General features: G+C 36.1%; 4 protein-coding genes across 4 annotated transcripts; 3 read left to right on the plus strand and 1 right to left on the minus strand.

Annotated features, from left to right (window-relative positions):
• The first annotated feature begins 886 nt into the window (after positions 1-886).
• On the plus strand, positions 887-1,843 carry LOC114632797 (olfactory receptor 51A7-like). The gene has a single exon (XM_028781406.1). It carries the CDS (start codon positions 887-889, stop codon positions 1,841-1,843), a length of 957 nt encoding a protein of 318 aa, XP_028637239.1.
• Positions 1,844-8,622: 6,779 nt separating this feature from the next.
• LOC114632776 (olfactory receptor 51T1) lies at positions 8,623-9,672 on the minus strand. The gene has a single exon (XM_028781388.1). It carries the CDS (start codon positions 9,646-9,648, stop codon positions 8,623-8,625), a length of 1,026 nt encoding a protein of 341 aa, XP_028637221.1. The 5' UTR covers positions 9,649-9,672.
• Positions 9,673-12,828: 3,156 nt separating this feature from the next.
• On the plus strand, positions 12,829-13,866 carry LOC114632784 (ubiquitin-conjugating enzyme E2 N). Its single transcript, XM_028781395.1, has one exon. The coding sequence runs from the start codon at positions 12,861-12,863 to the stop codon at positions 13,317-13,319; it is 459 nt and encodes a 152-aa protein (XP_028637228.1). The 5' UTR covers positions 12,829-12,860; the 3' UTR covers positions 13,320-13,866.
• Positions 13,867-21,551: 7,685 nt separating this feature from the next.
• On the plus strand, positions 21,552-22,502 carry LOC114632802 (olfactory receptor 51H1-like). The gene has a single exon (XM_028781409.1). It carries the CDS (start codon positions 21,552-21,554, stop codon positions 22,500-22,502), a length of 951 nt encoding a protein of 316 aa, XP_028637242.1.
• The last annotated feature ends 4,939 nt before the right edge of the window (positions 22,503-27,441 follow it).

Below are 27,441 nucleotides of genomic sequence, written 5' to 3' on the forward strand. Positions count from 1 at the left end.
TGGCTCTCCTAAAACAGGATTTCAGTGACTCATTATGGAAAAGGAACAATATCAAATCTTGTGATCTGCTCTTAATTGTCGTGTGCCTAACTCAAAGAAACCCTCACATTCTTTACATCAAAAAATAAGTGTTGTGAAATATATATATATATATATATATATATATATATATATATATATATATGAGATTCATTTTCCTTGATGAAATTAAATTTAAAAATCTCAAAAACATGCTGTTAATTAAGTTGCCTTTGAAAATATTCTACAACTGAAGAGGTCTACTTGTCTTATGGTGCCAGAAAATTATTTGAGTATTGACTCCATTCATCCTCAATACTTTGCCACTAGCTTGGTACTTGATAAACTACTTTCTATCTGTGGATTTAACACATCAGTATATGTGAGATGACTTATTATACCCTAAGAAACATATACCATATATGACATATATTTAGCTTTCTCAGTCTTCTAGCCTCTTTTTCCTTCCCTTTTCCCTCCCTCCCCCCTCCTTCCCTCAAGTACCCCTATGTGCCAAGCAGAAGAAACCCAAGCAGAAGAAAATGAGTTATTCTGGAGTCCTGCATAACTGTGAGTTTTCACATGATGGGAACAAAGCTTGATATGGCAAAGGAAATAAATCTGTAATTTGTTACTCTTTATGTGTTTTCCCCAGAACATGGAATAGAGTCATAGGATTACTTGAGGCAGTGATTATATTCTTATTGCCAAATAACAGGAACCAACTCTTTCATAGTTGACTTAAAAGAAATGTCTTATTCTTTTGTTTTTAACTGCATTTTCTCTGTCTCTTGGCATATGTGGTAAAAAGAAGGAAGATAAGCAGGACAAGTTCATGTTGGAAGTGCCACTTCAGATCTCTAAGTAGATGCTTGTGAAGTCTTCTATCATGTCCATTCTCAATTCTTCAGAAATTGAGATCACCACCTTCTTCCTGATTGGAATCCCAGGCCTAGAGTATGCTCATGTGTGGCTCTCCATTCCCATCGGCCTCATGTACCTGGTGGCCATCCTGGGCAACTGCACCATCCTCTTTGTGATCAGGACTAAACCCTCACTCCATGCTCCCATGTACTATTTCCTTTCCATGCTGGCCATCTCCGACTTGGGCCTGTCCCTCTCCTCCCTCCCCACCATGCTCCGGATCTTTGTGTTCAATGCCACAGGAATCTCCCCAAATGCCTGCTTTGCTCAAGAATTCTTTATCCATGGCTTCACAGACATGGAGTCCTCAGTGCTTCTGATCATGTCTTTTGACCGCTTTTTGGCCATACGCAACCCACTTAGATACAGCTCTATCCTCACCAGTGCAAGAGTTGCCAAGATGGGACTGGTGTTTCTCATTAAAAGCATGCTCCTAGTGCTTCCATTTCCTTTCACTCTGAAAAGACTGGCATATTGTCAGAAAAGCCTCCTTTCTCACTCCTATTGTCTCCATCAGGATGTCATGAAGCTGGCCTGCTCTGACAACACAGTCAACTTTTTCTACGGGTTCTTTGTTGCACTCTGTATGATGTCAGACAGTATGTTCATTGCTGTCTCTTATGTGTTCATTCTGAAGACTGTGATGGGCATCGGATCCCATAAAGAGCGCCTCAAGGCCCTCAATACCTGTGTCTCGCACATCTGTGCTGTGCTTATCTTCTATGTACCCATCATCGCTTTAGCATCCATGCACCGCTTTGGCAGGCACAAGTCACCTTTGGCCATGATCCTTATTGCTGACATTTTCTTGCTAGTGCCACCTCTGATGAACCCCATTGTGTACTGTGTAAAGACACGGCAAATTCGTGACAAGGTTCTAGGAAAATTAGGTCTAAAATAAAATTATGGCTGGGTGGGGCAGAAACCTGGGTCAGATTAGTCAAGATGACTGAGAAAATAATTTCTTTCTAAGTAAACTATTTTCAAGATTTCATCAATAACATTTTCTCAGACAAGTTCTAAGCAGGACAAGTCCTTTTAGATACCAACAAGGTGACCAGTCAAGGTGGTGGTCTGGATATAAACTCATCATCATCTATCTTAATCATTTTTATAATTAATACAACCAGTAGTCTGTATACTATATGAACAGAAGATTCACATGGGAAATGACAGGTGAATGGAGAAGAGTTATATCATATCATGGAAACTGAGTTCACACATTTATATAATATTTTTGCTTCACTCTTTACGGAATGACGTAGCGATTGTCTGCTTGGAAATAATGAATATCAAAGTACTTGAGAATTATAGAGTGCTATTATTCCAATTTAATTTAATTTGAGGTTTTATTTTAGATTATTTTCCTTCTCCTCTATATATTATTCCTTAAGAAAAAGAAATCAATCTTTATCTACATTATTTCTGAGCTGCTAGCAATAATGGTCAAAATAAGGATAAAGAGGGATGACTTCATTATTAGTAAGAATTAGAGAAGTTGCAAACAAATATATGGCATTGTAAAATAACTGGTATTTTCATTGCCTGGTTTAAAACATCTATTATAAAATAAGGGATTTTGTAGCTTTTTTTAAAAAAATACTTCATATTTCAAGATGTGATATAATCAAATAACCCAATGAACTAGAAGTGACTTTTCAAATAATTGAAGATATTTGCATATTAGTAGCAAAAATTCGTGTGTGTGTGTGAAAGGTTTTTTTTCATATTCTTACAAGATAAGCAGCTAACTAAAGAGGACTAGGTAGGTCTCTCAAATAATTTTCTTGTTTCCTGTTCTACTTTTATTTGTAAATATTCACTGCTAAAAAAGTTAAAAATAATATTTAAGATAATTCAATGCTTAAATTTTTGTATATGAATTGAAGGAAAATAACTGTCAATAACTAACGATGTTTTTTCCAGGGAAAAATAATTTTATTAATTCTATTGCTATTAAGTTATTCCACTATAAATTGCAATGACTAAAAATATGAAGAAAGAATACCTTTATTAATTATTAAATTTTTTCTCAGATAAGATTTTGGATTTGCACACTGAATTTCTGAAACAGCACCACTTTCCCTAATATTCTATTTATTCTTTGGTGTTATGCTTGTCTTTTTTATCAGTACATTAATGTTTTGCTATAGCATTTTAAGTTGAATACCTTTCATAGTTTTATTAGTATAATTAACATACATTATTTTAATTTTTACAAGCAATGAGTTTCATTATCGCATATTCATATATATCTAAAGTACAATTTGCTCATATTTTACCCAGTGGTTTCCACAACCACCTCCAGCTAGACCTTTTTCTCCTCCTGTATTACTTCTTCTGTATTCATTTGTTTTCTTTAACTTTTTTACATTTTTAAAAATTTATTTATTTATTTTAAGCTCCAAATTTTATTCCCTTCCCGGTTCACCCTCCGACTCTTCTACATCCCGTACCTCCTCCCTGCCCACTTACCTCCAAGAGGATGATGTCTCTACCACCCACTCCACCAGACCTCTAAACTCCCTGGGGCCACCAGTTTCCTGAGGGTTAGGTGCATATTCTCTGACTAAACCCAGACACACCAGTCCTCTGCTGTATATGTGTTGGGGGCCTCATATTAGCTGGTTGGTGGTCCAGTGTTTGAGAGATCTCAGGGGTCCAGATTAATTGAAGTTGCTGGTCCTCCTACAGTGTCTCCCTCCTCCTCAGCTTTTTTCAGCTTTTCCCTAATTCAACCACAGGGGTCAGCAGCTCCTGTTGATTGGTTGGGCGCAAAACTCTGCATCTGCATCTTTCAGCTGCTTTTTGAGGGCTGTCATGCATATGTCATGAATAGGCAGTCATGAATAGGCCCTTTTTGTGAGCATTCTGTAGCCTCAGTAATAGAGTAAGGCTTTGGGACCTCCTCTTGAGTTGGATCCCACTTTGGGCCTGTCGTTTTGTTTATTAAAAATTTACTTTCTACACATGAAACTACATTATGATAGTTGTCTCTTTGAGTCTTCTTTATTTAGATTAACATGAGAACCCTATTCCATCAATTTTCATGCGATGACATGATTTTATTCTCTATGGCTTACTAGTATTTCATCACATATTCAAATACACGTTCCTTTTCTTTTTCTTTTTCTTTCTTTACAGTGCAGTCATTATGCCCCTCCTGGTCTGTCCTTCTGGTTGTTTCTCATCCCATATCTCCTCCCCTATCTCCAAGAGGATGTCCCCACCCCCACCCTACCAAACCTTTCCACTCCCTGGAGCCTCAAGTCTCTCAATGATTACGTGCTTCTTCCCTCACTGAGGCCAGACTCGGCAGTCCTCTGCTGTATCTGTTGTCCTCATATCAGCTGGTATGTGCTGTTTGGTTTACTTAGGTTGTACTTGCAAATAATGTTTGTTCCAAAGAACCATTTTGAAAAAGTTATTCTTAAATGATTAAATATGTCTGGTTTTATGCCCATGTAAGTTTGCTAAAGAAGTTTCTGTTGACTATCTGAGCATGGCTGGCACCCATGGTTTAGCCGGAGCCTGCGAGCCTCTTCGTAGGTTAGCCTGCTCAGTTTTTTCTCAGTGATCCCAAATATTCTCCAGGTATGTCACAACACTTAACTTCATCTTTCTAATTTGAATTTTGTTTCAATTAAATAATTAGACAAGTCATATTTACTACTGTAGTTCCAATGATTGGGGAAAATGTTGATCAGATGGAAAAAAGAGACACACAGAGATTATCGAATTCATTAAATATTTTTGTGGGTATCAAACTGAGGGCCTTTTGGAAGTGAGATGAACATTTATCACTGACCTCCATTCTCATATTTAGATTTTCTTTTTGTCTTCCTTTCTGTTCACTTGCTTTCATAGTGCTATAAAGATCTGTGTAGGCTCCTGGGTGAGAAGGCATAGTAGTGATTTTACTTAGCTGCGACCTCTTTTATTTAGCTGTAACTTCTTGGTCTTGATAATAACTATTTTCTACAAATTTTAAGAATCATGAGCATAACATTTTATTCTTTTTTATTGGATATTTTATGTATTAACATTTCAAATGGTATCCCCTTTCCTTGTGGTTTCCCCTATGGAAACCCCCCTCTCCCATTCCACTCCCCCTCTGCCATTCCACCTCCCTCTATTTCTATGAGGGTGCTACCTCTCCCATCCTCCCACTCCCACCTCACCCCTGGCTTTACCCAACACTAGGGAATCAAGCCTTCACAGGTCCAAAGGCTTTTCCTCCTATTGATATCCCACAAGGACATCCTCTGATATATATGTGGCTGGAGCCATGGGTCCCTCCAAGTGTACTCTTTGGTTGGTGGTTTAGTCCCTGGGAGCTCTGGAGGGGGTCAAGTTGGTTGATATTATTGTTTTTCCTATGGGGTTGCAAACCCCTTCAGCTCCTTCAGTCTTTCCCCTAATTCCTCCATTGGGATCCCTGTGCTCAGTTCAATGGTTGGCTGCAAGCATCCACCTCTGTATTTGCCAGACTCTGGCAGAGCCTTTCAAGAGATAGCTATATTAGGATCCTTTGAGCAAGCACTTCTTGGCATCAGCAATAGTGTCTGAGTTTGGTGTTTGTACAGGGGATGGATCTCCATGTGGGGCAGTCTCTAGATGGCCTTTCCTTCAGCCATTCACTCATCTCCAAATTCTTAGCCCAGAGTGACTCCTGTCTAAAGGAAATATGGGGACAAAGTGTGGAGCAGAGATATTTAGATTTTCTAAGGCACAGTTTCAGAATGTCTCAAGCTGGTCTTGATTTCACTGTGTAGCCCAGGTCATCCTCTAATGGCTACATCCTAATTTCTGAGTCTCTAATTCTACATCCTAATTGTTGGGATAACATGCCTGAACCATCACACTCATTTTTGAAAAGCCATATTGTAACAAGTGAGAGGTCGGTAGCTTAATCTTAAACTCAATGAATTTGCACTTAAAATACCACACATTCTGTATCATAATGCAAACACATTGTCATGTAAGAAACAAGAAAATGTTTATATTCTTCCTAATTTTTAATCTGTGTTGAGAAATTTAAATCCCTATCAGCTAGGGTATTTCTGCCCCAGAAGAGTAAATAGGCTAAAGCAAATCTTTTCCCCTCAGCCTTTTTTTAAAGATCCCATACTTTTTCCATCAAGTTTACAATACCAATTCTTTTAGAATTTACCCAAGTTATTCTAAAACTGAAGTTACAAAAGCATACGAATGAACAAACAATAAAAACAAATAGAAACTCAGTTTAAGCTGAGTGTGATAATGGCATTTATTAAGGAGCTATAAATCTTTGTATTTCCTTAGTAAATCAGTGAAGAGAACAAGCAAAAAACTTCAATACATTATTGAAGATTGTAAGCTTAACATTGTGATAAATATCACATGATAGAGATAGATTGGCTAATCAGATAACACTGAAAAGACAAATTCAATCTACTTAAGTATTACAAGTGTAGCTCTGATATTTTTGTCACATGAAAATAAACAAAGTATGTTGACTACAAAGATAACTTTAAGTTTTATTCAGATTAAGAACAACTCTAATAAGTAGGAGAAGTTTTGTGTAAAAGAAAGTAATTTTTAAAGTACTATAATTAAGCGATGGATGGTTATAGTCTATGGTTACCAGGTCCAGGCACTGAACCCTGTGAGTCCATTGATACCAAGAGATTTGGTGTAAGCATGTAAAAGATGAGTTCATTGCTTACTCCTGTTCCACAGTAAGAAGTTAAAGCTTAGAAAACAATTTAAATCTGTTTCAAAGACCTAGTCTTCTAAAGCATCTAGACATGGAATCTAAGCCCAGAAACTATAAAGACAAAGCATTTAACTTTAGACACCACATAAGACTATCAAATATTTTAATTCCTTCTAAAAGTAGGACTTTAATTTCTTAGAATCTAAAAAGATAATGGTTGGCATCATGAGATATATGCTTGTAAGAATTTATATTAGGAGCTACTGAACTACTAAAAGCAATAACTAGTAGCATTAATTATGATTAAATACATATCACACTGTATTAACTAAGTGATATTCACTAAATTAAAAGTTAGAAGTTACCTAAAGATGTAAATCCATTATCAAACATCTTACAGTCTAGTGTTGGGAAAGGACATTAAATTAATGATTAAGTTTACTAACTGAATGTAATTTTCAGCACACATAAATGAACAACAAATTGCTTATTCTGATGGAACATGAACTAGGTGAAATATCTAAAGCACTTGAATGTTTTGCCTAAAGGGAACCTAACACAAATAATTTTAATTGTAAGTAATGTGACTATCGCTTTGTAATTATTAACTGAAAAAAATATATAGTGAGATAAGCAAAGCAGAATCACTAAGCCAGCAGTGTTTCTGCAGAACTGTGTAGTTTCCCAGAAATCCGAGACATACAGAAAAGTTTAAGGCTAGTATTACCTACTTTGTAAAGAAATCGATGGTTCAGATCAGAAAATCTTGCCTTACTATGTCCAGTCATGGATTCTTCCAGGTGGGAAAAAGTTTTATAATTCCATGAGTGGAAAAAGATTTTAGAAATTCTACTGTCCCAACAGCACCATACCCAAGGCAATTTCATTACAAAACAAATGTCTTTAATTAAGGTGGTCTCTTGATGTTAGAATTTCATCAAAATGACTGGTTATACACAGCACAGAATTCCTCACTAAGCATCACTGAAGTTCCTGCCCAATGCTGCTGTGTCTCATGCAGTAAAGGGCAGAGGCAACTAGCTTGTCAGAAGGCAGTGAACACTTTTGAACAAAGGCTACTGTATGGAGGCAGACTCTCCACTAAGGAGGAGCTGGGGACTAAGAATAAGAACCTATGTTGGCATCCTAGACCATCATTATTATTGGTTATATATTGAACTAAACAGAAATATACAAGCAGTTTAAACTATAAAGGCAACATCTTTGTTAAGAAAGTAAAAGGGGTTAGCAAAAGAAGTATTAGGGTCCCTGTGCAAGGAAGTAGGACTATGACACAAAGTGAAGTAAGCATGTAGGATTTTTCTAGATTTGTTAATTATACATTTCTGTCTGTGTCTTGTGCACATACAAGTAACTTTTTCTTTCACAGCATGGGTGAAAAAGAAAAACCCCATAACTCCCTGGGGAATATGAACCTCAGCGAGGCAAAAGAAGAGTTTATTTAGTCAAACACAAAAATATAAATGATACCATTTGTTTCTGCTCTAAATATTCCTGCTTTACAGCAAGATAGGAGTTCCTCTGGAAGGATTTTAAGGGTCTTTGGTGTGTGTGTGTGTGTGTGTGTGTGTGTGTGTGTGTGTGTGTGTGTGTTGTGTGAGTGTGAGTACATGTGTGGGTGTGCAAATATGTGCTGTGGTGTAGATCTAGGTCAGAAAGCAGTTCATTGGTGTTAGTACTCTCTTCCCTGGAATGGGTTCAGGGGATAAAACCCAGGTCCTCAGACTTAATAGCAGATCAGACTAGCCATGAAAGTATCATTTTACACGTGAGAGTCCATGTAAATTATTTAAATATCATTTTATATATTTGCTCATAAATTGGCTTTGAAATGTGTTTTTAAAGCCCTCATAAACTCAAAGACATGTGGTTCTTCTTTCTCCTGTAATCAAATTGGAATTTCCTTACTAACCATCATGCCTGGGGATAACTAATCAATAATCTTCTTCTTTAGTCATATGTCATGTACTAGAAAATTGTCTCCTTCTATCCCACCTTCCTCTAAGGCTCCTCATACTGTAGCCCCTTGAACTCTTGAATCGGAACAGCCGGAATATGGCTTGGCGAATAACCTTGGTCTTCAAGCTGTAAATGATAGGATTCAGCACAGGTGGCAAGAGCAGATACATATTGGCCAAAATACTACAGATTACCCTGGGGGTAGAACTGAAGAGACGGTGTGCCAAAGACAGGGTGATCATTGGCACATAAAAAATAGTCACAGCACAGATGTGACAGACACATGTGCTAAGAGCTTTCTGCTGTTTTTGAGGGGCCACGATGTTCAGAACAGTGCGAAGGATCAGGACGTAAGAGAAAAGAATGAACATTAAGTCAGTGCCATTCAGGTAGAGTTGAAGAAACATTCCCCAGAAACTACTGATCCAGGGGTTGGTGTATGTGAATTTAATTATATCTGGATGGAAGCAAAATGGATGGGACAGCTCTTGGCCTCCTTGGAAGGACACAGTCTTCACAACCATAATCGAAGGAAACATGAAAACCACCTGTCTTATACAGATGATCAGTCCAATCACAAAGCTCATCATGTCTGTGAGTAAAGTAGCATACTTCAGAGGGCTGCAGATGGCTAAGTAGCGGTCAAAAGCCATGGCCACCAACACTGAAGACTCCAGGAATGAAAAGCTATGCACAAAGAACATTTGAATGAGGCATACTTTAATGCTAATTTCTCTGGCGTGAAACCAAAGAACACCAAGGACCGTGGGAAGGGTTGTGATGGTCAGACCTAGATCAACAACAGACAGCATGGAGAGAAAATAGTACATGGGCTTGTGGAGACTTCGTTCAATGATAATGACAAACAAAATAATACTGTTTCCCAAGAGTGCAATGGTGTAGAGACCACAAACAGGAATGGAGATCCAGATGTGAGCAAGTTCCAGTCCAGGAAAGGCTGTAAGGAGGAAGCTGGATGAGGAGGAGGAGGAAGAGGAGGAGGACGTGGTGTTATTGAAGATCAGCATTGTGAGTTGAAGACACACTCTGAAAAAAATGGCAGTAATACTGTTTGTCATCAGATCCTTCTTATAAACTCCAATAGTTTTGTACATATTTCTCAAATTATGCAACTCTATTCTGTTTTTAGAACTCCTCAACCTTTATAATATGAAGGGATTAAAACCTTTTGACATAAATTCTACAGCTACTTAAACCATTTTTGCTAGTACCTGGCCCTACTTTTTTGACTCGAATCTCGTTAGATATAGCTATCACTTGCATTTTATGAGTTTATCTTCAAAACTCATGTGTTAAGCTCCTGGTTCCAAGTATAGCACTGTTTATAGTGAAGCTTTTGAAACTGATTAATCATAAGATCTCTAAAATCATGGATGTATTAATCTATTTAGCTTAATAAGATATAAAAAAGTTTAGAAAAATCAGGTAATGGAATCTACTTGAAAGAAGTTAGTCACTGAAGGGTGTACCATAGAAGGATGCACTTTGACTCCTGCCTCTTCCTCTTTTTCTCTGTTCCCTAGTTGCTATCAAATGAGCAATTTTCTTTGCCGTGGTCTTCCACCATGGCATACTGCCTCACCACAGCCATAAGCAACCAAGTCAAGTACCATGAACTAAAGCCATAAAATGAAATGACCCTTTCCCCTTTATAAATTATTTCTCCTAGTCTCCCTAGGTTCATTCAAACCTTATTTTCCAGATTAGTCTCTTAAGTCTTATAGGCATATATCACATAAATGTAGACTATGAAATAAGAACAATCACGTTATAACTTGATAGGCTTTTGCACTGAGTCGCTAAACTGAGCTGTTCCAGAGTGCTAGAGAAGTACATTGGAGCCATACTACCACTTTGAATATACTCCACAAGATGACCCTGTTCGTATGTTTTAAGATGTTGCTGTGCAGATGACTCCGTGTACCTGAATCGTGTATCATCCTCTCCTCATAGTCTCCTCGTCTACTTTTGCTATCATAGATCATTTTATGTCCTATATTGAAATAATTCCAGTATCTTCCTTTTTCCATCACACATATTTCTAAGATGCTCTCCTTGCTCTTTGTCTCTGTTTCTATGTGCATCTTCCTAGCACTACTGAATCAGCTAGCTCCTGTTCTTTCTTGCTAATTACACTTTGCTTGCTGTTGAGATCCATCATGTGACTTGAACCTACATACTGTGAGCATACTGTTTTGAAGCCCTGTAAAGATTTTGAACATCATTCTAGGAGAATTGGAAGAATTCTCATTTTCCCTACATGTCTTAAAAAAACAGAAAAAAAGAGATTAGTGGTTTCTAATTACTGTGCAAGTCTCTATCCAACCAACCAAGCTGGAAGTAACATTGGCCCATACAAGAAGCAAGAAACAATGACTCAGATAAGACCCACCCCACTCTATTCTTTAGTAACATAAAGGTTTACAGCACTACTTCCAGCATCAACACTCATAAAGCCCAACCTCTGAAGTTCCCAGACACTGTTTTTTTTTCCCCAATTACCCACACTCGTACATTTTCCCCACAATCTACAGTGTACTTCGATAACTCCAGAGCATGTTAAATTGAAAATTCTCCTCTGCTGATAAATTTTGGGGCCACAATGTTTGGGCATTGGTTTAGATTTTTAATTATAAGTTAGAAATGACATTGAGAATAGTATAAGCATGAGACTTCCTTTCAATCTGGAGTGTTAATTTCTTGATACATATGGCATATGTGTTTTACATCTCTCAGTACTAGCTAGTGATACAAGATCTGGAATAATAGAAAGCCTTGATTAATAATACTGATTATAGGATAATAATGGCCATAAAAAGAGAGTTCTGATGTTAGGTTCATTTTCTCTTTCTTATTTTTCTACTTGCTCTCTCTTTCTTTGTCTCAGTAACTATGAGAATCTAATAATCTCTTTTTTTCAACTACATTAACCATCCTCTGAGATTTTCGTGAATTTCTTTCCATCTCTCACTCTTTAATTTTTCACCCTTCAATCCCTTCCCTTGTGCACACTTCACTTACCTGGTCACATCTCTTGAGCCTCTTCCCATAGCAGAGATTTAAACAGTTCCTAAGAAGGGGACTATATACAGAGTCTCATAGAGTCACCAGGTAACAGTAATCTTGATTATTGAAGTACACTAAATAAAACAAGAGTGATGAGATTAATATGAAATGTTCCCCCAAAGCAGCTCAGACTCAGTACAATGCTTTCAGGCTCAAACAAGCTCCATCTATCAAAGCTGAGAGCGAAGGTCTGGCCCTGAGGCTGTCTGTAATAGGTGTCTACAAAAACAACCTGCTCTTCACCCAGCCCTGGGCAACAGATTCTTAGCCAAATAAGCTCCCTTAAATGTCAGAAATTAATTAGGACAGAATAGAAAAAATGATTATTTTTTATGATGGTAATGTATCTTTTGTCTGACAGGTTCTAGTACTCACTAACAAGCCCCTGTTATACAGGAACAATTCCTGAGAGCCCATAATAGTTGAGTCACACTTGCGTTTTACTTAGTTCCTAAATATAAACAATTTAAAATAAGTTTAGTACAGAAACTATGCTATACCTTTAAAATATATTGTTATATGCATCATAATCAACCTAGTGAATTAAGGGGTAGTCTCCAGGTCTTTACACAGCGGAGGGAATTAACAGCTGAAGGAGGTGTTGAGTAACTTTGTCTAAAAGCTAACACATTATAGAGTTGGAATTTAAATGCATGCCTTATGGCAAAGCTCTGGAATTCACTCAATCTGCTACAACACCTTTCCAGTAAACTGTTTTATCCACATTATTGGTAAATATGGTTTCAATATTTTATTCTCAGTTAGCCATCCTGTAGATCTGATTCCAACCCATTTAAACTAGAATTCATCTTTCTGTAGCAGGTACTAAAACAATAATCTTTACAATAGCTAATTTTCCCTGGATTTTGCCTCTTTTAAAATTTTCATACCCATATTTTTATAATCTTTGCATGATGAGTGCACAATAAAAGGGTTTATCACAGTATATAGAGATTAATACTTTCACGTATTACAAATTAAATGCTCCTATTTGTGTGCAAATGCATTTTCCAGGGATAGTAAAGTTTCAAATGAGACTTATGTTACTTGAGTTCAGAAAAGAAAGAGAACATTTTTTTTTTAAATTTTGTCTTAATAAAGTAGTAGCTTTCCTGGGAGACAAGAGCAGAGGCCGAACTCGGGATCTGACAAGATGGCCGGGCTGCCCCGCAGGATCATCAAGGAAACCCAGCGTTTGCTGGCAGAACCCGTTCCTGGCATTAAAGCAGAACCAGATGAGAGCAACGCCCGTTATTTTCATGTGGTCATTGCTGGCCCCCAGGATTCCCCCTTTGAGGGAGGGACTTTTAAACTTGAACTATTCCTTCCAGAAGAATATCCAATGGCAGCACCTAAAGTACGTTTCATGACCAAAATTTATCATCCTAATGTAGACAAGTTGGGAAGAATATGTTTAGATATTTTGAAAGATAAGTGGTCCCCAGCACTGCAGATCCGCACAGTTCTGCTATCCATCCAGGCTTTGTTAAGTGCTCCTAATCCAGATGATCCATTAGCAAATGATGTAGCCGAGCAGTGGAAGACCAACGAAGCCCAAGCCATAGAGACAGCGAGAGCATGGACTAGGCTATATGCCATGAACAATATTTAAGTCGATCAGATCATCAAGTGTACACCACTTCTCCTGTTCTGCCAAGACTTCTTCCTTTTTTTGTTTGCATTTAATGGACACAGTCTTAGAAACATTACAGAATAAAAGCCCAGGCATCTTCATCTTTGGTGATTACATGCACATTAGCAAATCTGTCTTGTCCTGATTCACTGTTGTAAAGCATGAGCAGAGGCTAGAAGTTATCATCCGGGTTGCTGAGAGATGTTGAGAAGCAGGACTCTCTGCTTTGACTCCTTCCCCATCATGGTTAAAGTACAAGGCACTGTGAATGAAGGTAGTTGTCAGGGTTAGCTGCCAGGGGTATGGGTGTTTTTATTTTATTTTTTAGGGGGAATATAGTTTAATTTTATGGCCTCCTTTCCCCTCCTCCCTCTTAAGGATCTAATTGCAGTGGTTAAATGCAGCTAACCAGTTTTTTAGAATACGCTCTCTAGCCAAGTCTAACTTTAGATGCTGTAGATGGACAAGCTTGATTGTCTGAACCAAAATGGGAACATGAAATAAACATCACAGCCCTCACTAATAACATTGTGACTTTGCTGTCAAGTGTAGAGTCTCCTTCCCCCACCCTCACCCCCACCCCCAAAAGACAAAGAAAAAAGCTTGTGACCATTTTGTATGGCTTGTCTGGAAACTTCTGTAAATCTTATGTTTTAGTAAAATATTTTTTGTTATTCTAAAAAAACAAAATAAACAAAAAAAAAAAACAAAAAAAAAAAAAGTAGTAGCTTTCCTATATACAAACTACTAATGGACGGAAGGAAATCAGTGAAACAATACCTTCCATACTAGCCTCAATAATACATAAAGATCTTGTGTAATTCTACCCAAGTCAGTGAAAGGCTTGTATGATAAAGCCTTTAGACATTAAAGAAAGAAACTAAAGACCATATAAGAGCATGGGAAGATCTCCCATCCTCATGGATCAGTAGGATTAACATAGTAAAAATATCCATACTACCTAAGCAATCTATGGATTCCATGCCAATCCCATCAAAACTCCAACACAATTCTTTACAGATCTTGACAGGACAATTCTCACCTTCATACAGAAATGCAGAAAACTGAGGATAGCAAAACAATTCTGAGATATAACTATGCCTGATTTAAAATTGCACTATGGAGCTCTACAATAAGGAAAATAGCATGGTATTGTCACAAAAATAGATACATTGATCAATTGAATAGAATTGAAGACCCAGACATAAACGCACACACAACTATAAACATCTGATTTCTGATAAAGAAAACAAAATACATACAAGAAAAAAAGAAAACATCTTCAACAAATGCTGCTGAACATCCTGTATGTCTGCATATATAAGAATCCAAGTAGATTCATACCTATCATCTTACACAAAACTCAATCCAAATGGATCAAGGACCTCAACATAAAACCATATATACTGAACATCATAGAAGAGAAGGTAGAGAATAGCCTTGAACTTGTTGGCACAGGAGAAGCCCTACTGAACAGAACACCTATAGCAAGGCACTAAAATCAACAATTAATAAATGTGACCTCTTAAAACTGAAAAGTTTCTACAAGGCAAAGGACATGTCATTGACCAAAGTGGAAACCTACAGAATAGGAAAATATTTTTTACCAATATTCAATAGAGAGCTAATATCCAAAATATGTAAAGAACTCAAAGAACTAGATATCAAGAAAAAAAGTAATGCAATTTAAAAAGTATGGTATAGGACTAAACAGATTTCTCAAATGAGGAACTTCAAATGTCTGAGACATACTTAAAATAAGGTTCAATACCCTTAGTCACAAGGAAAATAAAAATCAAATTACATTGAGATTTCATTGTATACCTGTCAGAGTGTCTAAGATCAATAAAACAATTGAGAGCTAAAGTAAGCAACGTTGTAGTATAAAGGGAACACTTATCTGTTGCTGATGGGAGTTCCACACTTGTACAGCGATTATGTAAATCTGAGTGGCAGTTCCTCGGAAGATGGAACTCAATCGACATCAAGACCCAGCCACACCACTCTTAGGCGTATACTCAAAGTGTTTTATCTTATACAGAGATATTTGCTCAACTATGTTCACTGCAGAACTAGTCATAATAGCCTGAAACTAGAAGAAAATAGAAGTCCCTCAACAAATGAATGGATAAAGATAGTGTATATGTATATGTATATGTATATATAAGAATGAAGATGAAAAATGAAATTCCCAAATACGCCAGGAGTCAGAGTGAAGCTTCAAATGCTAGGAATGGGTTGCATCTAATTTAGTTGTTGGCTGAAAGGGTCCCATGGGAACCCCTAAACAATCCATCCATGCTCTTGCCAAGTCTGTAGTTTCTTCTTCACAAACTGAAGTCAGGGTCCCATTGCTGAATATAAAACCTACACAACTCATTGAATATGGAGAAATCAAGGCAGTGCCTACTTAGAACCTTCACTCTTGTGTGTTAGTAGATTTGAGTAGAAAGGTATTCTACACATTATCAAAGAAGAAACACAAATACCAAGCAAGCACAAACCCTTCAATCTACTGACTGCAAAATATGCTAGCACAATGTGACACAAAACTTGTGGTGGTACCTAATCAATATTGATTGGATTTAAGGCTTTTTCCACAAGATGAAACCTATACCCAGCACCACATGGGTGACAAAGAATCTGAGGGTAGATAGCCCAGGGACTTAGGGTAAAACCAAGTACTATTGTTTTCAAAACAAAGGGAAACAGCACCAATGAAACAAATAACAATATAATGACCCCTAATGACATTCTAATGTATTCATAGACTAGTGCCTTGCTCAGCTGTCATCAGAGAAGCTTCTTTATGCATCAGATGGGAACAAATACAAAGACCCAAAGCCAAACAGAGAATTCAGAGAATGAGAGACCTTGGGACACTCAATCAATCCTAAAGAGGATATCTCCATCAAATCCCTCCCCTCAGGACTCAAAGAACCCTGCAGAGGAGGAGGTAGACAGAGTTAAGAGTCAGAGGGAATGGACAACATTAAGAAAACAAAGTCTTCTTTTTCAACAGGATCAATACACATATGAACTCAGAGACAGAGGTAACATACACAGAGCCTACACAGGTCTGCAATAGACAATATACTAGAGCTGAAAGGATACATGCCCCCATACATAACCCAGAAGCTTTCTCCTGATGATAAACACTTACAAATGAAAATTTAGTTTTTCTAAGGGGGTTTCACCAGGGAAACAAACTACTCGTGTCAGCTTCAAGCCCAAAACTAGATGTCCAATAAAAAGCGAACTTAACAGCAGCATTGGGGGTTCCTTGTTTCATAATGTTGTGTTGGATTTTTAAAAATTTTTATCTTACTTTTCTTCATTATTTTTATTATATTTTATTTTAATTATATTTTTTCTTTTTTTACCATATAGGTTCTTTTCATGCATATTACAGGATTCTTGAGTATGGGGAATGAGTGTATCTCTGCATCTGTAAATGTTTCTTATGCTTTTTCTTGGGCTCTTTTCCTTTTGTTTCCATTATCCTATTCCAATTTACTAATTTTGGTTACATCATGTCATATTATACTTTATTATTATTCATTAGAAATCTATTTGTTTTCTAATAAGTGAACAAATGGGGTGGATCTGGATGAAAGTGAAAGTGGAGAGGCACTGGGAGGGGTACAGGGAAGAACAACTGTAATAAGAACATATTTTGTGAGAAAAAAAGTGAATTTTCAAAAAAAGTTAGAAAAATAGAGTTATTATTGGTTATTAAATTAAATTTCAAAAGACGTAATAAATTTATCCCATCAATACTTATCTACACTAAGCACGTGAGGTACACTGAGCTAGAAAAGCTCTTGGTTATTGTGTAGTTTATAGGATAGTAAAAAAAAGAACACACACTGCACACTGTTAGGTCAGCATAGTTCATTGCAAGTTTCCAGCATAATAAAATGGAGATAACAGAGCACCATTGGACATAAAGTTGAACTTGAGATCCAAGTGTGGAAATGTGTATTCTTCTAGCTCAATGCATGTGCCATTCTTTGCACACGCAATTTCTTTTTGAACATTTTGTCTCTTGTTTATAACTCTTTACATACCACTTTATAATATCTATGGAAACAGATAAATGAAGACACAAGAATGCATTTAACCACATTAAACACTGAACGCAGCATGGGTATAATAGAGCAATGCTAATTTAAACATGAAGTAGGTATAACTACAAGCTACAAAAGCCAAGGAGGTGAAAAACTGCATTTTAGTGTTTCACAGCACAGTAACTTAAAATAACATTTTATCTGTTTTGTGAAAATCTAGAAGAAACGTGCTCAAAGCCTTTGAACCAATTATAAGAGGATGTTACTTAGAGCCCTCATCTGACCAACATATGCTATGATATGTATTGAAATACCACATTAAGCTTTATTGTTGTGCCAATGAATACATATTAAGCAGAGTTTGAAAACTCTTATAAAGAAAGAATAACTGAAAAGGAGATATTAATATATTATTTTTTACTTGCTTCATGCTTGTATGTGAAGCCTCATGGGAACATCTAATTTCCATTCTTAGTTTACTGTCCCAAGGGTACTTAGTGGCACTGTTATTTGTGCTTTGGGTTCCTTATAGATAAGCTGGTCCATGAGCTGTGTGCACAAATACTTAGCTGAACAGTGAATGGACAGAGAACCTCCACTTCTGGTAAGAGACAGGTAAGATGCTAGAACCAGGTAAAGCAAGCACATTGAGCCGGGATGGTTGACAGCTGAGATGGAAAGAACAGAACAAAGCAGGGACCAGAGAAAAAAGTTAGATGACTGGCACCTACAGGTAAAGGACTGAAAATCAAAGAGTATAAATATTGAGAAGATGAGTTTGGGATATGATACACAAACTGAAGATTTTGGAAACTGAATGAGAAATGTGTAAAAAAAACTTCCAAGTATCACTTTTTTCCAGATGAAAACATAAAAGCCAGTTATAGACTATACATGGGGTAGAAAGAATACCTAATGTGATCCCAAAAGTGACAGGTGTACTTAATTTTCTTACATAGATTTTAATTTTGGCTGATATCTGAACTTTTATGAGTTTTTAATAGACTTTTCAATCTTTTATTTTGACCCAAGCTCTACATTTTTATAGACCTCCCATGTTCTGAACTTCCCACTCTCTCACTACTCTTGTTTTGCAATATATAAAATTAATCATAATATATAGCCAAAACAGAAAGAACGTTAAATAGATAGAGCACAGATATTTTTCTTAATTATGAGGTTAACAGGATGTGTTATCATAGTCAGAAATGAGTAACCAGGTTACTAAAGCTACCCTGTTATCATGCTGGGCTTTATTTTCTTCTATTTTCTTCAATCATCTATTTTCATCATGACCAAAACTTTCAAGCACAGAAATCTATATTCAGTGTTGTTTCTCCCGGTTTCTAATTCCTTCAATATCAAGAAAACTACAACATATTGCCAAAAGAAAAAGAAATATCAATGTAGATTAACCAGATACATGAACATTGTCCCTAAATGATTAGATTTGTTTGAAATGTCTGGGGACATTTTGCTTCTCTACTTTAATAGCTGCCCTAATGTAGATGTCATTCACAAGCACTAATTCAGAATACTAATTATATGCTTTTAAAACCAAAGATTATTGCTGGGCGGTGGTGGTGCACGCCTTTAATCCCAGCACTTGGGAGACAGAGGCAGGCGGATTTCTGAGTTCGAGAGTTCGAGGCTAGCCTGGTCTACAGAGTGAGTTCCAGGACAGCCAGGGCTACACAGAGAAACCCTGTCTCGAAAAACAAAACAAAACAAAACAAAACAAACAAACAAACAAAAAAACCCAAAGATTCCGAGTGCTCATACATCTAGTTCGTCACTAGCCTATGTAATGTCCTATGTATTTTCTTGCTTTCTTACTTCTGATTTAGATTTTGTTTTTTTCATTAACCATTTACCGTAGTGTCTGGATTTTTACAGATATTTTATATAGAAGTTTTAAGTTATTCCTGAAAAAAAAGCATGTGTATGTTTCATTTACTATTATAGTATTATTAAAAGTTTTTATTTGCCTACAAAATGCCAACCCAGATGTAAAGTTATATGAAATAGGGACATTTTTTCCTTTTATTCTCTCAGACATTATATCCTAGGCACAGTTTCTCCCCTTCCACTCTTCCAGTCCTCCTGGCACCACCTCACCTCCCCCCAATCCACTCATCCTACTTGTATAAGACATTATTTTTCTCTGTATTTTAAAATCTCTCATATCTGGCAATATATATTTTTACACATTGTCAATATTATGCTTTGTTAATTGAGATAAATTTATACCGCAAAGTGAAACAGCAGAGTAGAGAGACTTTCTTCTCAATATTATAAACAATGTATCTACAGAATTGTGTCATGTTTCTCCCTTAAGCTTATTAAATTAGCCACATCACTCATAAATGTCTGAATCTTTTGGATTTATTCATAGGACAATGTTTATAACTACAAAGCAATAGTCTTTACATATTTTGCATCTAATTTATGAATCTGAATTTTATAACATTTGTGAAGGTCTTCATAACTAACTTTGGTATAAGTTGAATGGTTTAAATTCTGATAGTTTTAAATTTCAACTCATTTGAGATTACTGTGCAATGCCTGTGACTCTTACAGGTACATTTCCATACTTATAGACTCTCTGTTTCATTCTATGATTATCAGTGGTACTCTTTTTAAAAGGCTCTGGAAAGTAGAAATTATAACAATTATAGGGTCTTGGTTTGGGGAAATAAATCACATAACAAAGTCATCACCCTTATTATTTCATATCCACATATAATGTGAAATGAAAAGACAGGAAATCAAAATTCTTTTATGAGTATATGATAGTCTACCTCTCCCAATTATGGAATTAATTGAGATATGACTATTTGAATTCAAATTAGAAATAAATATACTGACCAAAACACATTCATCAGATTTTGCTTTGTCAGTAATTGCTTTCAACTTTCAATCCAAAAGAAATATTGCAAATATTAACTGCTAACTTTCTATCTTCAATACATAGACACTGAGAAAACACATTTGCAAATTAGTATGAATTCAAGATATCAAAGATGAGAATAAATGGTATGATTATGTGTCAATGAGATGCGTACGTTTGAACAATGCTACCTTGAAAGCAAAGATGGCCTGGGACTCTGGCAAGCCTTTAATGAAATTTTTTTCTTGTACAGAATATATCATATTTTTAAAAAATAACATTAACTGCAGAATAAAGAACTCAATGAGACAACCCTTAGTGAAGGCAGATGATTATTTAGAGAACCTTAAAGGAAAACGTCACACAGTTTTGTAGATGTCAGAAAGACAGAATCTCACAGTATTCATGAGTTTTGTAGAAATGTTTGCAAATAGGTTCATGTTGGGTTTCAAGAATGGTTCCTCAATTATGATATCAAAGTTGTGCAGATGTTTAAATGATAATTTGAATAGTTTTATCTAACAAAATGTCATTGTCCACATAGTTCATTTTGAATATGCTGGAGTCAATGTGAGGTAGATGAAAAAATGTATGTCTGGGTGGTTTATATGTATATATTCATACATGCATACATATGAATATGCATGTGTTGGTTGTATAAATGTGGGTAGGTGAAATTGGATGTCACTGTGGAAGTGAGCTTAGTGGCTTTTCAATTATTTTAGATCAATTCTCTAAGTTATAAGTTGTATGTTTATCTCTTTTCTTTTAAACCATGAGAATTGTCAAAAGAATTGAGATTTAAGTTCTCTAATGTGGCCGAGCAGTGGTGGCGCACGCCTTTAATCCCAGCACTTGGGAGGCAGAGGCAGGTAGATTTCTGAGTTCGAGGCCAGCCTGGTCTACAGAGTGAGTTCCAGGACAGCCAGGGCTACACAGAGAAACCCTGTCTCGAAAAAAAACAACAACAACAAAAAAAGTCTCTAATATGTAAACATGGAATGTTTAGTGTCATTTTCATTTTTCAGGTGAACAAATAAATAAAAAAAAAACCACCATATATGAACTACTGGGAAGAGATAAGGACAACATAATACAAAAGACGCGAAGAAATTTGTTTTTAAACTTATTCTTCCTTTGTTGTTTTATTTTTGCAATTATAAAGCCATTTACTTCTCTCATATGAGACTATATTTCAATTTGCGAGTTTGAACTACTGAAAGAGTAAACATACTTAGTGGAGGGAACACCATGGTAAACTTGAATGGATCACATACCAGTCGCCCAGTTTTCATTCTGACAGGTATCCCAGGGATGCCAGACAAGAACCCATGGATGGCCTTTCCTCTGGGATTTCTCTACACACTAACCCTCCTGGGAAATGGCACCATCCTAACAGTTGTCAAGGTAGAGCAGAGCCTCCATGAGCCAATGTACTACTTCCTCTGCATCTTGGCTCTAACTGATGTTTGTCTCTCCATGTCCACCTTGCCCTCTATGCTCGGTATCTTTTGGTTCAATGCCCCTGAGATTCCCTTTGATGCGTGTGTGACACAGATGTTCTTCATCCACGTGTTTGGGTTAGTAGATTCTGGAGTCTTATTATCCATGGCCTTTGACAGATTTGTGGCTATCAGGAACCCACTGCATTATGCTTCCATCCTCACTCATGGTGTTATTGGTAAGATTGGACTAGTAGTCTTTGCCCGGGCAGTCTCTGTGGTCTTCCCAGTGCCCTTTCTTATAAAGCGGCTGCCCTTCTGTCGTTCCAATGTCTTATCTCACTCATACTGTCTTCACCAAGATATGATGCGCCTAGCCTGTGCCAGCACCCGCGTCAACAGCCTGTATGGCCTTATTGTTGTCATCTTCACATTAGGACTTGATGCTCTCACCATTCTCTTCTCTTACATACTCATTTTAAAGACAGTGCTGGGCATTGCCTCTAGAGCTGAGAGGCTCAAAGCCCTCAACACCTGCCTCTCTCACATCTGTGCTGTGCTTCTCTTTTACATTCCTTTCATTGGTGCCACCATGATCCACAGATTTGGAAAACATCTATCACCAATTGTGCACATGCTCATGGCTAATATCTACCTTCTCCTCCCGCCTGTATTAAACCCTATTGTCTACAGTATAAAGAACAAACAGATAAGAGGTCGAGTCATGCGATTGTTCCGGGGGAGAAAGAGCAGAGCCTAGTCAAATGAAATTCACATGTAAAATAAAAATTAAGTTAACATTGGAGTGATTCATATTTCTATTTTAAACAGCTATGACACAATCAAATTTTGAAATCTGATTTAAATGCAGTGTATGAGTAAGCAAGGATATGGGCAAAGATAACCCACATCATTTTGTTATGTTTGTATTTAATTATTAAAGGTAAGAATTTTGATATATCCTATCATAAATCACTTTTAATTTGATGATGTTCTACTGTTTGTCTACAAATTAGACGTGAGTACTAGTAATGATTTGCTACATTTATAGATAAAATAATCCTTGTTTAAGGATAATTCTTTATCCTTTCTATTAGTTTTTTGAGAATTTATTCTCATAATGTGAAATAATATTTGATGTGTTGGTCTAGCAGTGGTTGCATCAAGAATGATTCAATAAGTCTGACAATGCTACTGAATTATGGCTGTATAAAACATATTTAAACATAAATATATTTTATATATTATATATAAATATATAAATATATTTAAATATAAACATAATAAATTTTAAATAGAGAAAAAAAGAATTGTTATATGTAAGTCTCTTTCATTCATCAGATGTAATTGTTGTCTCAGAGGCTTACTGCTGAGTAAACTCACCCTTTCTATCTTTTTGAACTCTGGCTGGCTGGTTCAACTCAACTGTTCTGGCCCAAACTCCTCTCCTAGCTGACTGATTAAAATTGCCTTCTCTCTGCTTCTGAAAGAATTATTCTGCTTAGAAAATTGCCTCTGAACTACATAAACTGATCTGCACTGACTGCATGAACTAACCTGAACTCTACTGCATGCCTGAAGTCAACTGACTGTGCTCACTGAACTGCCCTTCACTTGGATGCCAATGCTTGGGATTAAAGATGTGTACCAAAGGTGTGTCTGCATTCCAGCTGGATAACAAGACCTAGAATGTCTTTTGATGTGATGCCTTGCCAGAGCACTTGTGTTGTTGGATTAAAATTTCTCTATAGTTACAATACAGTATAACAATTACCTTTCTGTCTAGGTATTTATTTATGTATTTGAAGAATTCTGTTATAAAAATAGATTGTTCATGTTGTTTCTAATACATATCTTTTAAAAATGATACAACTTCAATTTTCCTTCACACATTTAATGCAATAATGCAGAATTCTTTTGACTAAGAAAGATTATTGCCAATTTTACTGTGTACTAGAAGTTTTGATAAAAGTTGACATAGTAAAGCCTCTTCCAATGTGTAAGCCAAGTAGAAATGCTGAGTATAAGTGAAAGATTTGAAATGCAATGTATACATATTAGATGAGTATGTTATATTTTCTTCTATTTATACTAATATGTTTTAATAATTATGTTAACTATCAGATAACTAATTTGTTAGGTCACTTATCCATATATATATATATGTTACTAAGAAATCCCAGTAATTATACTAGACCACATGGATACAAAGAAACATGTAGTATTTTCTGTTCAATCCTGCAATGTTTCTCTGTAAATAAGTGAACTCAGATGATTACAATGTAAGCAAGACCATATTAGATTTCTGCATTTAATGCGTAGGGGCTAAGTAATAACACTAGATCATTTACCTGTTATTTCACTGAATAATTCTTCAGCAATCTTTACAAGTAGATATGATAAGCTTTTTTATTCAGAAAGAAAATGAGATGCAGACTAGTAACTTGTCAAAGGTAATGCTACTTCTAAGTGGCATAGCTGTATTCAAACTGTAAGCTACTTATCTGAAACCTGTAAACTGAGACTTACCTCAGGCCTCAGGGTCCCAAAACCCAAAAGCCAATTGCACAGAGAAAAAGAATTTTTTTCATGTTTTTAGGACAATTTATTCTTGGGGTGTTGAGGGGTTAAATTACTTGTCTTACATGTTATTCTTTCAAATTAATTTCACATAGCACAATACTTTTTGGAATATTTGTGTGCCAAAAAGTCAATTGTCATTCCCAATGGTGCCAAGGTCTCCTAGGGGACCTACTTGCAAACATCAGTGATGAAGAAGGAAGTAAGAAACCAAGGATTCTGGTATTTTAGATGATTCAGAGCCATAAGGTCCCAGTTTAATTTCTCTCTCCTGAGAAAAAGAATTTTTAATCCCTATGATAGATGATGGACCAACAAGAGCAATCTATACTGTTAAAACTTTAAACAAGAACTTCTGACTAGTCAGAGTCATTTTAAGAAACTCTGATGCTTCAATCCTACACAGAAGGGGAAACAAAATAATCACAGGAGGTAGAGAGAGAGGGGGAACTAGGAGGGAGAAGGGAAAAGGGGGAGCAGAAGCAGGTATTAGAAGGGACAGGAGAGAAGTACAGAGGGTCATGAATAGAAACATGTGGCAATGGGGGATGGAGAACTGGGGATAGCTACTAGAAAGTCCCAGAGGCTCCCAGGACCCAATGGAGATGACTTTAGATGAAATACTCAACAAAGGGGAGCTATAACCTGTAGAGACCACCTCCAGTAAATAGGCACAGCCCCCAGTTGTGGGATGTGACCACATCACAAAATTTTTAACCCAGAAATGTTCCTGTCCAAAGGAAAGACAGGGACAAAAAAGACTTTTTCCACAGTTCATATCTCCTTTTAATTAACAATTCAAATATTTCTTCCAAATTCCCCTTGAGCTTTATCTACTTGTAAAAAGTTTGAGTATTTACAATTCTATTTAACCTTGATAGCAATATCATGACACCATTTCATTATCTACCCTCTGTTCTTCTTCCAACATGTGATGAGTTTATGTGTACATGTTCCATGCTAGCTTTTCCTCTTCCTCTCTCCCTTTCTACACCTTCATTTTTCTTTCCTTTTTTTCTAAAATTTTAATTAAATTCATTTGATAAAAACCATAAAATCATGAAACTATATGTAAATATATATATACAAATTACATAGGGTTTATTAATATATATTCACCTTTAATCATTTCTATATGTTGTAAAAAGCTTCAATCAAATCAAATATTATTTCTTTATGTTGAAAACATTCAAATTATTGTTTTCTAGTTTTAGATATTAAAAGCTATTTACAATATATGTACCTCTACTATTTAACTGCCTTCAGTTGATTCCTATCCATACTTCAATTACCACAAAACCCAGAAATAATTCTGATATTCCAGCAATTATTTTTACTGTATATAAAAGTGAAACATTTTCCATTCAAATAATATAAACAAACACTACAAATTTAGTCCACGTTCTTTTTTCAGTCTGCCTTTACCATGCATGTGTGTGGAAATCAGTCTTCTTTAGTCTTCTTACAAAGAAAAATGGCATTTTATTTCAGAACCTTGAAGGTGGTTGAAACACAAGGAGAAAGTTTTCTTAGGAAATAGAAAGTTGGGAAAGCCAAGAAACAATGGTCAAAAATACATTTAATTATAATTTAAAACAAGATATCTTAAAGAAAACTAATCTTGAGCCTATCATGAGACTTATTTGTTAATACAATAGATACTTCAAATGAAAGAAATTAGAAAAGGACCATAGAGGGATTTCAAGTCAAGGCAGATAGACAGTAAGTGATGGAAACAGGAAAGGGGGTAATAATGAATAGGCAAGGTTTGACTGAATAGGAGATAGGAGACAGAGTTAGAGGGAGTCTTGGTGAGAATAACTAACACTAAGAACCTTTGAAAAGGTCATATGGAACTCAACTACTGTAGACACTTTTATATATATGTGTGTGTGTGTGTGTGTGTGTATACATATACATCATATACATATACATGTACAAATACATACACACATACACATACACACACACAGATATATATATATATATATATATATATATATATATATATGTATACAAAATTCTAATTTCAGCTCCTAATAACCAGAAAAAAAATTACAAGAAATCCTCCCTAGTGGCCACACCAATCAAGACCCCAGAAGAATTTCCTACCAGCAGCATAGAGCCACAACACTGTTAAGATCCAGAAAGGAAACAGAAACGGAAACTAAGGAATGAAATACCCATGCAATAACAACAAGACCAGATATCCGCACCTAGAATCTTTTCAACCCATATGCCTAGACAATTGCATAAAACCACAATCAATACAGCTGGGACAATATGCCCAGCAACCTTACCACAGCAAGCCCTGAGTAGTCCAACATAACTGAATCATAAACAGGAAGAAAACCCAGACTGTGGGAAATCTGTAAATGAAAGTTTAGGAACCACAGAGGCAAGTCTCATCAAGAGATTACAGAAGCAGAAGAGAGAACTTGAGGCATTAAAAACACAATAAAAACATGAACACATTAGTCAAAGGAAATATTAAATCTAAAAACTTCCTGACACAAAACATCCAAGAAAGGTATGATACTAAAAAAACAAACAAACAAAAACAAAAGCAAAAAACAAATAATAGTAATGAAGGAGAAAAAAGCAAGGTCAAGGGACAAAATATTTATTTATTAATTTATTCATTTATTTATTTAATTTTAGGTCTTTTTGAGACAAGGTTTCTCCATATAACCTTGGCTGTCCTGGAACTCGCTCTGTAGATGAGGCTGGCCTTGAACTCAGAGATCCACCTGCCTCTGCCTCCTGAGTGCTGGAATTAAAGACATGTGCCACCATCACACAACGGGCATTAAAGACATGTGTCACCACCACACAACAAAAAAACTATTTTCAATGACTCATAAAAGACAATTTTCCTAACCTAAATAAAGAGATGCCTATTAAAGTACAAGAAGCATACAGAACACAAAATAGTTTGGAAGATAAATGAAAGCCCCCTCACCACATAATAACCAAAGCACTTAATACACAGAACAAAGAAAAATATTAATAGATACAAGGGGAAATAGTTAAGTAACATATAAAGGGAGACCTATTAGAATTACTTCTGACTTCTTGATGGAGACTCTAAAAGCTGAAGGGCCTAGACAAATATGCTG

This window comes from Grammomys surdaster, unplaced genomic scaffold, assembly GCF_004785775.1.
Source record: "Grammomys surdaster isolate TR1022 unplaced genomic scaffold, NIH_TR_1.0 425, whole genome shotgun sequence".
Classification (NCBI taxonomy): domain Eukaryota; kingdom Metazoa; phylum Chordata; class Mammalia; order Rodentia; family Muridae; genus Grammomys; species Grammomys surdaster.